This window comes from Apium graveolens, chromosome 4 (genome assembly GCF_009905375.1).
Source record: "Apium graveolens cultivar Ventura chromosome 4, ASM990537v1, whole genome shotgun sequence".
Taxonomy (NCBI): Eukaryota; Viridiplantae; Streptophyta; class Magnoliopsida; order Apiales; family Apiaceae; genus Apium; species Apium graveolens.
This window is the reverse complement of record NC_133650.1, coordinates 282,899,463-282,911,561: the sequence shown is the minus strand read 5'-3', so window position 1 is coordinate 282,911,561 and position 12,099 is coordinate 282,899,463. Positions and strand designations below refer to the sequence as shown.

At 41.8% G+C, this 12,099-nt stretch overlaps 1 protein-coding gene across 1 annotated transcript; it reads right to left on the bottom strand.

Moving 5' to 3' along the window:
• Positions 1-6,840: 6,840 nt before the first annotated feature.
• LOC141719739 (uncharacterized) lies at positions 6,841-8,758 on the bottom strand. The gene is made up of 4 exons (XM_074522115.1): positions 8,486-8,758; positions 7,681-7,877; positions 7,236-7,572; positions 6,841-7,044 (listed from the first exon to the last, which is right to left on the bottom strand). The coding sequence occupies exons 1-4, from the start codon at positions 8,756-8,758 to the stop codon at positions 6,841-6,843; spliced, it is 1,011 nt and encodes a 336-aa protein (XP_074378216.1).
• Between the last annotated feature and the right edge of the window lie 3,341 nt (positions 8,759-12,099).

Below are 12,099 nucleotides of genomic sequence, written 5' to 3'. Positions count from 1 at the left end.
CCGGGATCAAGAAGACATGCAATACCATAAATATACGGAAATTCGGTAAAGTATTCGATCCATTTAATTTTCATATCCTTAATAATATCACTAAAATTATCATTTTCTTCGTATTCCTTTAAAGTAGTAACAATACTAACACATTCAATGATACAATGGTGTACATTTGGTTCATAAACATAAGAAAAAACTTTAGTAGCATGCGCAAAACAATAAAGTATGTCACGTACAGTAGATGCTAATTCCCAATCTTCCTCGGTAATAATTCCTCCTTCGTATTGGTGAATTGGATCGTCGTTATATAAGATGGTAATAATGGGTTTATATTTAATTGCTTCAACAAGTAATTTATATGTCGAACTCCATCTTGTAGGACAATCGATACCCCATTTTTTCGGCCTTAGTCCATTTTCTTTACACAATTTCTTGTACCTAGACCTATATTTACCCGCCAAACGTAGATACTTAATTACCTTCCTAATAGGTTCTAATAAATTAGTTATTTGTTGAATTCCTACTTGAGCCGTTAAGTTAACTATGTGAGCACAACATCTAATGTGTAAAAATACTCCATCTAAAACTAAAGGAATTTCGGTCCTAATATAATTAATACATTTGTTGTTATTAGCAGTATTATCTAAGGAAATTGTGAATACCTTGTTAAACAAATTAAATTCTTTAATTGTATCTAAAATTCTAGACATAATATTATAACCGGTGTGTGATTCGTCCATAACATCAAATGCAATAATTCGTTTTTGTAACATGTAATCAACACCAATCCAATGAACGGTAACACATATATAAGGCTCACCTTGACTCGAACTCCAACAATCACTAGTTAACGAAACCATACCATCAAATTCTCGAAAAAATTCAATTAATTGTGCTCTAGCGCAATGATATTGTGTTATTGTGTGCCGTTTTAGTGTGTTTCTAGGAATTTTTCTAAATGCCGGATTTATCGTAGTTTTCATCATATATTCTAAATTATCACTCTCACCGTGAGAAAATGGTAACTCGTCTAGTGTAACATAAGTAGCAAAACTTTCTATCATTCTATCTCTACTATAGGAAAAAGGCATACCTCCACCTCCCGTTGATGTCATAAAACCACCGAGTTGTGATTGTTGTGGACCTCTTCGTGCTTCTCCACTTTCGTGACTCGCCTTCGTAATAGAGTGAATATTCTCCAAATGTCGGCTTAGTGTTCCCGTGCCGGTCCCTCGAGCATAACTAAATGGTGGCTGTGGTCTACCATTTTGTACACAAATCAAACAATGTACTTTAAATCTATTCGGATTATCCGGCATAGCTTCTTTCGAAAAATATGTCCACACGTGCGACGATTGTCTCGAACTCGTAGCACCTACAGAAATTAAAAAACGAATAAAATTAAAAACGAATAAAAATATTATAATCTATTAATAAAATTACAATAACCAATTAAAAAAATTACATTCATGAATTAAAAAAATGAATTTACAAAACGAATAAACAATATATTATATATATAATACACGAATAAAACTATAAAATAACATACCTTCTTCGGTATTAAACGTGGATCCGGGTCGAGGCGGGAGCATCGAAGCCGATGGGGTTGAACCTTGAGAAGAAATGCTCCCTCTTCCCTGTTCCATTTTCCTGTTCGCGAATATCTGTTACCTTTTTTTAATATTCGAATTTTTGTTGTTAATTGAAAATTGCGAATGGTCGAAGAACTGTGAATAAAAGTCGGAGAAATTGAGAATTGAGATTGAGAGAAACAGAGAAAGTTGTTTTTGTATGTATATATTTATAAGGAGAAAAAAGTCGGAGAAATTGAGAATTGAGATTGAGAGAAACAGAGAGGTCGAAGTCGAAGAACTGTGAATAAAAGTTGTGTTTGTATGTATATATTTATAAGGAAATTAGAGGACCGTTGGAGCCTTGGAGGAGGTAACGTTAACCTGCAGGGAATCAGAGTGCAGCCATGGCAGAAAGAAGAGCAGGGAGCAGAGGAAGACGTTGGCGCGTGCGTGCCACCCGCGGGCGTGCTGTGCGGGCTGGCTCGGGCTGTGTGGGCTGGCTTGCCGTGCGGCTCGTGCGGGCTTGGCTCGTGCGGGCTCGTGCGGGCTCGTGCGGTCCCGGGTTCTAAAATTGGTATTCGTGTTCGGTTCACCTAAATTACCGAGCTGTGCGGGTTTGAACCGGCCCGGTTCGGTCCGAATTTTTTACGGTTTCGGTACGAACCGGTCCCGAATGAGCGGTTCAAACCCGCCCATTTGGCCAGCTCTAGTCGTGAACATTGCCGATGTTTTTTTACAGGAGGACATTTTACTCGGCTTTACACTCATATGTGGAGGACTCGACTGGGATGACTCGCGGCCGGGCCTCCACCTCTGTGGAGGTTCTGGTTGGCCGGGTTGTGGAGTTCCTCGAATTTTTTTTTGGTGAGATTCCACTTGGTCCAACCCTTCCATATAGAGGACTCGGCCTAGCTCACTCTTTGTCAGCCAAAATCTCACCTCTGTGAGGGTTTTGGTCGGCCAAACCCTTCCATGTGGAGGACTAGGATTTGTTCACTCTTCGTAGGCTAGAATCTCACCTCCGTGAGGGTTCTACTCTTCACGAAATTTATTTCTGTGGACGTTCTAGTCTTCACGAAATTTGTTCTCGTGAACGTTCTACTCTTCACGAAACTTGTTTCCGTGAACATTGTACTCTTCACTAAACTAGTTTTCGTGGATGTTTGAGTCTTCACAAAACTTGTTCTCGTGAAAGTTCTTGGTATCAAGTCGTGGCTACAAAGAGCCATTAGTGTTAGTTCAAGAGCTAAACCTTGCTCTTGCCCTAACTTTTTCACTAATCATTATGATTAGCGTAATTAGTCTTGAATTAGGACCGATGCCTTGTTTTTTTCTTTAATCAAGCTTTTCATGGAGGACTAATACGATAGATGATGTTTTGAATCACTTTATTCGTTTATTATGTCCTTTCCTCTCAGTACTTGACCATTTTCCTGCCATTTTATCGGTATTTTTCGAGTGCTACCTGCTAAAGCGAGCTAGACAGAGTTGTGACCTGCCGTAGCAAATGCCTCTTTTCCTATAAAAAAAGATGAGAAGTGCTCATTTTCATTCACATCTTCATTTCTCAACTTCTATCAGACTCCCTCTAGCTCAAAAGCTTTCAACTTCCCAAGTGTTCTAAGATGTATCAAGACCATTTCAACAAGCCTTCCATCTCGGCTCAGGATGCGATACACAAGCGTGCCATAATGTGGTCATTGAAAGGTATAGATTTTGTTTCTCCCTACTCTCTTAATCGTTGTTCAAATAGCTTAAAGAGCATGCTAGATGAACTAGCTGATGAGTACCCAAGCACTGTGCATCTTGACGCCTTCAAGCATAGAAGCATGCTTAGCAACGAGGACGTCGATACGATCAGATCGAGCTACTCCTTCCTGATTGTATTAGAGTTTGCAAAGCCAAGTCCAACAGAGGACTTGTAACTCGAGTCGCACCATTCTATATGTGTTTAAAGTGGTTGGATTAAGGTTTCCTTTGCATCGATTTATTTCTAGACTTCTTGCCGAGCTAAAGGTTCACCCTTGTCAGCTTTATCCCAATGGATGGGACTTCATCATAGTATTTATTGTGAGGTGCAATGAGCTTGGCATTCCTGTGAGTGTCACGTTGTTCAGAATTTTATTTTTGCTGAAGAGCTCTCCCTCTACTAGACCCGACTGGGTTTTGATATGGGTCTCGTATTCCCCACATCGTGAACATTCACTCCCTACATGACTCCATCCATTAATGGAACAAAAAGTTTGTGGTCTTAGAGTGGGAGGAAGGCGACTGGGGAGTGTATTTTAGACGTGACTTCAACTGCTCTATAGACAGTGCTCACTATATTCTTCATCTCTCGGAAGTTGAGCTTTATGCTCGCGACCGCCTTATTAAGGACGACGGGTAAACATCTTATTGGCGCTTTGTTATGAAGACAAAACTCGTGGAGGCCGGCATTAACAGCCTCTCTAAAGAGGGTATTATTTTCATTTTACCCCAAACTTGATCAAGTTTGTTCTTATAACAATCTTTCATTTGCTTTGTTTCAACTGCCTAAGCCTTAGATGCAGAGAACGATGAGGGTGATGTGATCACCGTAAGGATGACGAGGAGAGCTATCGAGCAGGCGAACCGTAATTCTAAATCCCGGCATTTCTTAAAGCTTCGAGTTCCAGGAAGTAAAAAGTCAATGGCTCGGATGGAAATGTTAAAATCCCTTTTGAACCTTCATGGGTAATGTCTACCAATGACTTGGTGTTCGGGAGTCCGATTTTCGCCTTAGAGTGGTCCAAGAATTGCATTACTTCCCCGAACCTCCTTCACGTCTTCTCTGAGTAGAAGTTATTTGAGGCCGAGGTGCTAGGGGCTCTCGGCTTATATCAGGTCCTCTTAACTTGCAAATTTTTTGTTCGAGAGCATTTTTCTTTATACTGGAAGATTTTGGACCAACCAAGACAACCTCTTATCGGGGTCTTGGTCGGCCTAGACCCTCCATGTGGAGGAGTCGGCCCCTTGAGTCTTGGTCAGCCAGGATCAGAGCTCCGTGAGGGTCCTGGTTGGCCTAGTGTCCTTCACATAATTTTCGTGGAGTTCGTTTTTGTAACTTCTCTCTTGTTTGTTTTTCTTGCCAGGCCAATGCCTACTTTGTTGCATCCTTCACATAGAGTATCAAGCTGAGGAGTGATTATGCACCCTTGCAATTCTTTATGGAGAAGATGAAAGTGTCTTATGAGGAGTGGGAGTCTAAGACACACCAGGCAGAAGAATTTGTTACTTTCTTTGAGAAGAATCACTTCAAGAATATCCGGAGGAGGAAGATGGATTGGAGGAAACTTGTGAATGTGTAACACGAGTATGAAGAGATTTTCAAGCTGATGGATGATCATGATGATCAGATGCATCCCGTGAACCTAGCAATTTGGTGGAACAGGGGCGTCAAGGACGTCCAGAGCATGAATGCAGATGTGGTCGACCTAAGCCTTTTCTCTTGCCCTTGGGCAACTCCTGTGATCGCCCCCTCTGGATAGGCTTTCAGATCCGCACCCAAGGCTGCTCATCAGCAACCCTCATCCAGCTTGAGCCGTGGAAATTTTGGCTCTAAAGGAAAAGCTCCTTCGAGAAGCCCCAACTCCAATAGGGCTCTTTATGGGAAGATCAGGAGCCGGTATCGGGGATTAGTAGCTCTTCTTCTGAGTCCGGCTTAGACAAAGATGATGAAGAGGATAATAAAGATGAGGAGGAGGAGCACGAGGTCGCCCATTGAGTAGGCAATGAGGAGGATGACGCTTCAGATGATTAATTATGATGGCCTTCATGGATTTAGACGCCACTTATGGCCATTCTATTTCAGAATTTGCTTATTTGTTGCATTTTGTGGGCTTTGAACTATTCGGATTGTAACTTAAGTGTTCTTCAAGATTGATTTGTGATCCTTCGGGATCTTATCTTATTTTAAGTACCATTATTCCAATTTCATACTTGTCTTTTATTTTCGGCATTTGGTCCTTCGGGACCTGCATTCATTAGATGCTCGTACTTAAATAAATTTGTAAAAAAGATGATAAAAATGAAATTGCATGAATAGATAATATCTTTGGATAATGGATTCAACCCTTACATAGAACTGGCAATGGTTTCGATGACTTTATTTCTATATCTACTACTAAATACTACTCCATCCGTCCCCCTCAATTCTTTATATTGGGGGACGGGGGCTCAGCACACACTTTAATGCTCTTATTAGATGTAATTGCATATTTTTTTTTAATTTTTTTTCTTCTAAAAAAAATATAATGTTCAAACTTTAATACAAAAAAAGAAAATTTTGAAAATAAATTACATAAATATACTTTATAGTTGCCTTAAAATGCGTGTCAAGCATGTGAAAAAAACTGTAAAGAAATGAGTGGGACGAAGGTAGTAGGAACTTGTCATGTGAATCCCAAACATAATAAACTTTCAGGTTTGAAGCATGACAAATGCGAGACACTTCATCACTATTCAAGGTCTCTAGCTTGTAGGATCCTCGTCCCAATGTCTTCTTATCCTTATCAGTGTTCTATAAAGCACATTAAGCGGCCGTCTAAGCGGCCGTCTAAGCGACCGTTTAAGCGGAATCGGACCATTAAGCGCTTCGATTTTATACTAATAAGATAATTAAGCATTTTTAAAGATTAAGCGACCTTATAAACGTATTAAGCGGTTATTAAGCGGATTAGACGATCATTAAGCTGCCAAACCGATTTTGACTTGTCAAATTTTTAATTTTAAATATTAATATTTATTTTAATAAAATAATGATCTTGATTAAAAAATAAAAATATATAAGTTTTTAAGAAAAAAATATGTTTATATTCTTGATACTTTATTTATTTTAATTATTTTAGTGTTACACATATTATTATTATATATAAAATTTTAAATAAATATTATTTATTCGCTTATAGACCCGCTTAAAATTCCGCTTAAGCGTCCACTTAACTGGTAGAAGGTCTTCCCGCCGCTTAGGACCGATTTGCGCTTTTTTGAACACTGGTCCTTATAAGGACCTTCTCAGTTATGGGCTAGCTTTCCTCTCTCCCCGACTCCTGAAGCCTCAATCTTCCTTAAGAACAAGTCTCTTTTCTGAAAGAACCTTTCCTTAACCCTTCCATTGTAATAGAGGGATGCTCTTCGTTGATGCTCTGCATTGAGGGCGTTGGCCTCATCTCTGACCTCGTCGATGAGATCGAGAGCGAGCCTCATGCCTTATTCATTAGTCTCAGGTTCATAAGCTTCGACTAGGTGATCAATGGGTGATTTCTAGAGGTACCACTTCTTCGGCTCCATAAGTCAGCATGAATGGGGTAGCTTCAGTTGTCACCTTGCAAGTGGTTCGATACGCCCATAGTATAGGAAATAGCTCGTCCACCCAAGTATTTATTGAGCGCTCAACCCTCTTCTTGAGTCCATCAAGGATAATACGATTGGCGACTTCTGCTTTCCCATTTTCCTGTGGATGGACAATCGAGGTGAAGCAAAGTTTTATGCTGTTATCATCACAATACTCCTAGAACTCTGCATTATCAAATTGTCGCCCATTAGCCGTGACAAGAATGCGTGAGATTCCAAACTGGCATATCACAATATTATAAAAGGGATGGGTGTGCCGATGAATGTAAGCCTCTCTGTGGGCTGTCATACTATAGGAGAGTGCCTCTGGCATCTGTCACATTTCTTCACATAAGCCTTTGCGTCGGCTGACATTATTGGCCGGTAGAATCCCAATCGAGTTATCTTGTGAGCGAGGGCCCTGCCCCCCAAGTGCTGTCCACAAATCTCTTCATGAGCTTTCTTAAGCGCCTCCTCTACTTTAAGAGATCTTAAGCACTTCAAGTGTGGAATGATGAAAGACCTTTTGTACATGAGGCCTTTAATCAATGAATATCTCAATGCTCTCACCGACAATTTGCGTGCCTCCCGTGCATCATCGGGGAGCCATCCACTATCAATGTGAGCCTTGATTGGAGAAATCCAACAACTTTCCACACCAATTGATGCTATAAAATTTATGAAATATATGGAAGGGGTCTTCAGAACTTAAAAGTAGATACTTCTCGGGTAATTCTCAATTTTAGATAAGGCAAACTTAGATAGAGCATCAGCCATGGTGTTCTCCTCTCTCGAAACATGTCCAGTGTACCATTCATCAAAATAAGTCAGAACTCCCTTCACGACTCTCAGGTACTTAGCCATTATATCATCCTTGGCCTCGAACTCTACATTGACTTGAGTAACAATAAGTCTTGAATCTCCATAACTTTGAGGTTCTTGGCCCTCACGGAACTAGCCAAGCCTAAGACGGCAATCAAAGCTTCGTATTCCACTTCATTGTACATAGTTGGGAGGTCCAACTTCGAAGCATACTCAATCCTGAACCCTTCGGGGCTTTGGCCTGCACCATTAGATTTTGTTTCGGACGCTCCGTCAAAATGGAAAACTCAATACACTTTCAAAGTTAAATCTTCATCTTTATCTTTCTTTTTCCCTCTGGGTTTACTATCTCTTTCCACTAGACTTCTTGGTCGCTAATGGTGCATTCGACCAAAAATTCTGCTAAGGCCTGAGCCTTGATGGCTGTTCGAGGCTTGTATTTGATGTCAAATTCACCCAACTCAATTTCCCACTTTATGAGCCTTCCACTTGCTTTCGGGCTGTGAAGAATATTCCTCAAAGGTTGGTCATCCACTTGCTTTTGGGTTGTGAAGAATGTTCCTCAAAGGTTGGTCTGTTATGACTTCGATCTTGTGGGCCTGAAAGTATGGTCTCAACTTCCTCGAGGCTGTGACTAGGACAAGTACAAACTTCTCAGTGGTGGAATAGTTCAACTCCGCTTCGTGGAGCACCTTGCTCACCTAGTAGATAGACTTTTAGAGCTTATGTTCTTCCTTTACTAGGACGATAGTCACAGCTTGCTCAGAGACAGTGATGTATAAGTAGGGGATGTCCTCTGTATTAGGTTTGGCCAATAACGAGGCCCTAGTCATGTACTTATTTAGCCGCTCAAAGGCCTTTTGGCTCTCAGCTGTCCACTTGAAGTTCTTCACCTTAATCAGGGTTTTGAAAAAGGGAAGGTATTTATCTCCAAACTTGGAGATAAACCTCCCCAGAGCCGAAATTCTTCTGGTCAGCTTTTGAACATCCTTGATGGAGTGTGGTGGCTCCATATCTAGGATGGATTTGATCTTGTCGGGGTTGGTCTTGATTCCTCTTTTTAAGATCATGTGACCCAAAAATATTCCAGACCCAATGCCAAAAGCACACTTGGATGGGTGAAAATATTATTTACCAATATCTAATAAGTAGCACCTGCATTCTTAAGTTCAAAAGCCATAATAAAATTGCAAAAGACACCAAAGTCGGTTATTAAAGATACCTTGCGGGTGTCGTCTTTGTGTATTTTGATCTAAATGTAACCGCTGAAACCATCCATGAAGCTTAGCATCTCGTGCCCAACAGTGTCATCAATTAGGGTATCAACCCTAGGTAGAGGATAACAGTCCTTTGGGCATGCATCGTTCAGATCAGTGAAGTCGATACACAACCTCCACATTCCATTGGCTTTCTTGACCAAAGCACTCGGAGAATTGCACTTCCTCAATAAATCCAGCTTCTAGGAGTTTCTTGACCTCCTGCTTGATGGCTTCCAGCCTATCAGGAGCGTAAGTTCTTTTATCTGCTTGACAGCCTTTCGATTTGGATCGACATTCAACTTGTGGTTTATAAGGTCAGGGTTAATTCCATGCATGTCAAATGCTGTCCAAACAAACATATCACTATTTTCTTGTGGGAACGTAGTTAGTTGGCCCTTCAAGGGCTTCTCCAAAGATGCCCAACGTATGTGACCTTATGTGGGTCTAAAGGATCCAAGGGGATTGGGATCAAGTCCATAACTGGCTTCCCCCGAAGTTCTTCATTCTCACGTACATACATATCTTCTATGAGGAGAACCCGCCCCCAGTTCTATCGGCATAAATGCTGCTACATAGCAACTCCAGGCTATTTTTTGATCTCCTTTCGTTTCTCCAACACCGTTTCTGTTACCATGTGGTAGGTAGAGGGCACGAACTTAAACGCATGAATCCTGGTTCTCCCCATGATCGTGTTGTAGCCTTGTAGGTAGAGGCTGCCTTGACCACCTGAAAGTTTAACATCTGCGTGGCCTCTCTGACTCCACCCCAATAGTTACGGAAAGTTAAATCGCTCCTTCTACTTGACACTTTACTCCATTAAACCCGCAGATGGGTGCATCGGAGGGGGTCAATTGGGAGTCGTTGTACCCCATCCTCGGAAATGTGTCATGAAATAGAATATCCATGAAGGCTCCATTATCGACTAGAACCCTCTTGATGGGAGAATTTTCATAATTGGCGTGATAACCAAAGGGCCATCCTGAGGAAATTTCAAACCCTCAAGGTCTGGGTTGCCAAACTCGAGTGTCATCTCTGTCTTGGCATGCTTGGGTGTGTCTCCGATGATATTCATAATCTCCCTGGCATAAGCCTTTCGGGAGTTCTTCATTATCCCAGCAGTTGTTAGACCTTGTGAGTTCATGTTAATTACTGGCCCTCGGGGCTGTGGGTTCTGATCTCGGTCATTTCCCCTTCGATCGTCGTCTCTTCGATCAATGTCTCTTTTTGGCCTCCAATCTCTTTACCCTTGGTGAAACGCTCGAACTCTCATCTTCGGATTAAATACTCAATGTCATCCTTGATTTGTCTATAAATATCGGTATCATGACCAATATCTCTTTTTTGGCCTCCAATCTCTTTACCCTTGGTGAAAAACTCGAACTTTCCTCTTCGGATTAAATACTCAATGTCATCCTTGATTTGTCTATAAATATCGGTATCATGACCAACATCTCTGTGGAACCTACAGTATCGACTCTTATCTCTTTTCTCGGGGTCTCCCCTTAGTAGGTTTGGCTATCTGAATTCTTTGTCCTTCTTAATTTCCAAAAGGATCTGGATTCTTGTAGCGATCAACCTTGCATACTCAGTGAACCTTGATGGTTGATTCTCCTTAGAAGTGGAGTCAGAGTTTTTTCCGGTTCGAGGATTTTTGTCCTTAACATCATACTTTTGATCCGTCTTCCGCTTCTTGTGGCCCACGAGTTCATTACTCACCGTCTTCTTCATACTTTCTATTACCTTGATGTACTTTTTGGCCCTATCCTGGAGCTTCAACATGCTTTCAAATGACTAGGGACATCTTGAAGAATTCATCCCTAGTCCCTTGCAATAGGGCTATCATAGCTACCTTGTCGTCAAGATCCGGGACCTTCAAGGCCTCTTTTGTAAATTGTTTCAGGCAGTCTTTAAAGGACTCCTTTGTTCCTTGGACAAGGCCCATGAGAGAAGCCGAGCTCTTCTCATGAACTCCGTCATTGATAAATTGCATGATGAATACCTGGCTCAGATCTCTGAAGGATCCAATTGAAATGGAGGGTAGATGGCTATACCATCTTTGAGCCATACCCGACAGGGTTTGGGGAAAGGCTTGACACTTGATAGCGTCGTTCACGGGCTGTAGCAATAAAGCGTTAGATAACGTCCTAACATGATTAGCTGGTCTCCAGTACCATCATACGCCTTGATGACGGGCATCTTGAACTTCCTCGAGATGTAAGCGTTCATAATCTCTTTAGTTAATGGAGTGTTTGGATCATCAGGATCTCGTAGGGCATTAAGTCATTCAGGTCGGCCCTTGAGATCACCACCATTTTCCTTGGTATTGGACCTTTCAGGTCTATGATGGGAGAAAAATCCCTTGGTCTTGCTGCAGGTTGGGGCCTTGGTGTCTAATGCATCTCCATATCACGCTTCAACCTCTAATCTCACCTTCATGAGCCCTGATCCCCTCTTGTACGTCCTGGAGAATCATCCCTTCGGTGTTCCGAGGCTGTTAATATCATGTATGTTGGGGCTCCTTTCCAGCACGCCTCCTCATTGGTGCGGTCTCCTCTTCCAACAAATTTGAGTCTCTAGTAGAGTAAGGTCTAGAGAAGTCTCAATCTTCAGAAATTGGAGTCAAGCCATGAACGTATTGGGGCATCCGCCCTTGTACTCCGCCCCGATTAGATGGGCCACTTCCTCCAATCTCAGGGTATAGAGGCATCCCGTATGAAGGGCTAGCGGCTTCTGGGGTCATGATGGTTGAGTACTCATACCCGATGGGTTGGGAGTTTGACGGAACATGCACCTGCTGAAAAAAGGGATTCGTCCCTGGAAGAGTTGGGGGGTTCATCCCTAAAGGTGGATCTTGGATAAGAGGATTCGTCCCTTGAGGTTGGGCATCGGGAGTCGCCACTGGAATTCCTCTACCTTGAGTGGCATAGGTTGAATGTGCAGGGATCTCCACCATTGATGAGATCGTTTCGATGGAACTACGTCATCGGCTCCGTTGTTACTTTTGTTCTGTGTGCTTACCATGGTTGTTGTTATTTTCCCATAGAAGGTGCCAAATATTATGGTATAAAAACTAGTGTCCGTTAGTATATAATGCT

Excerpts from the sequence above, each read along its gene's own strand:
- LOC141719739 (XM_074522115.1), bottom strand. The coding sequence starts at position 8,758 with ATGGAGCCACCACACTCCATCAAGGATGTTCAAAAGCTGACCAGAAGA. Across the intron at positions 7,573-7,680 it reads ATGGCTGATGCTCTATCTAA|TTGTTGGATTTCTCCAATCA; the intron begins GTTTGCCTTATC and ends TGGTGTGGAAAG. Across the intron at positions 7,045-7,235 it reads GCCAGAGGCACTCTCCTATA|GAAAATGGGAAAGCAGAAGT; the intron begins GTATGACAGCCC and ends GTCCATCCACAG.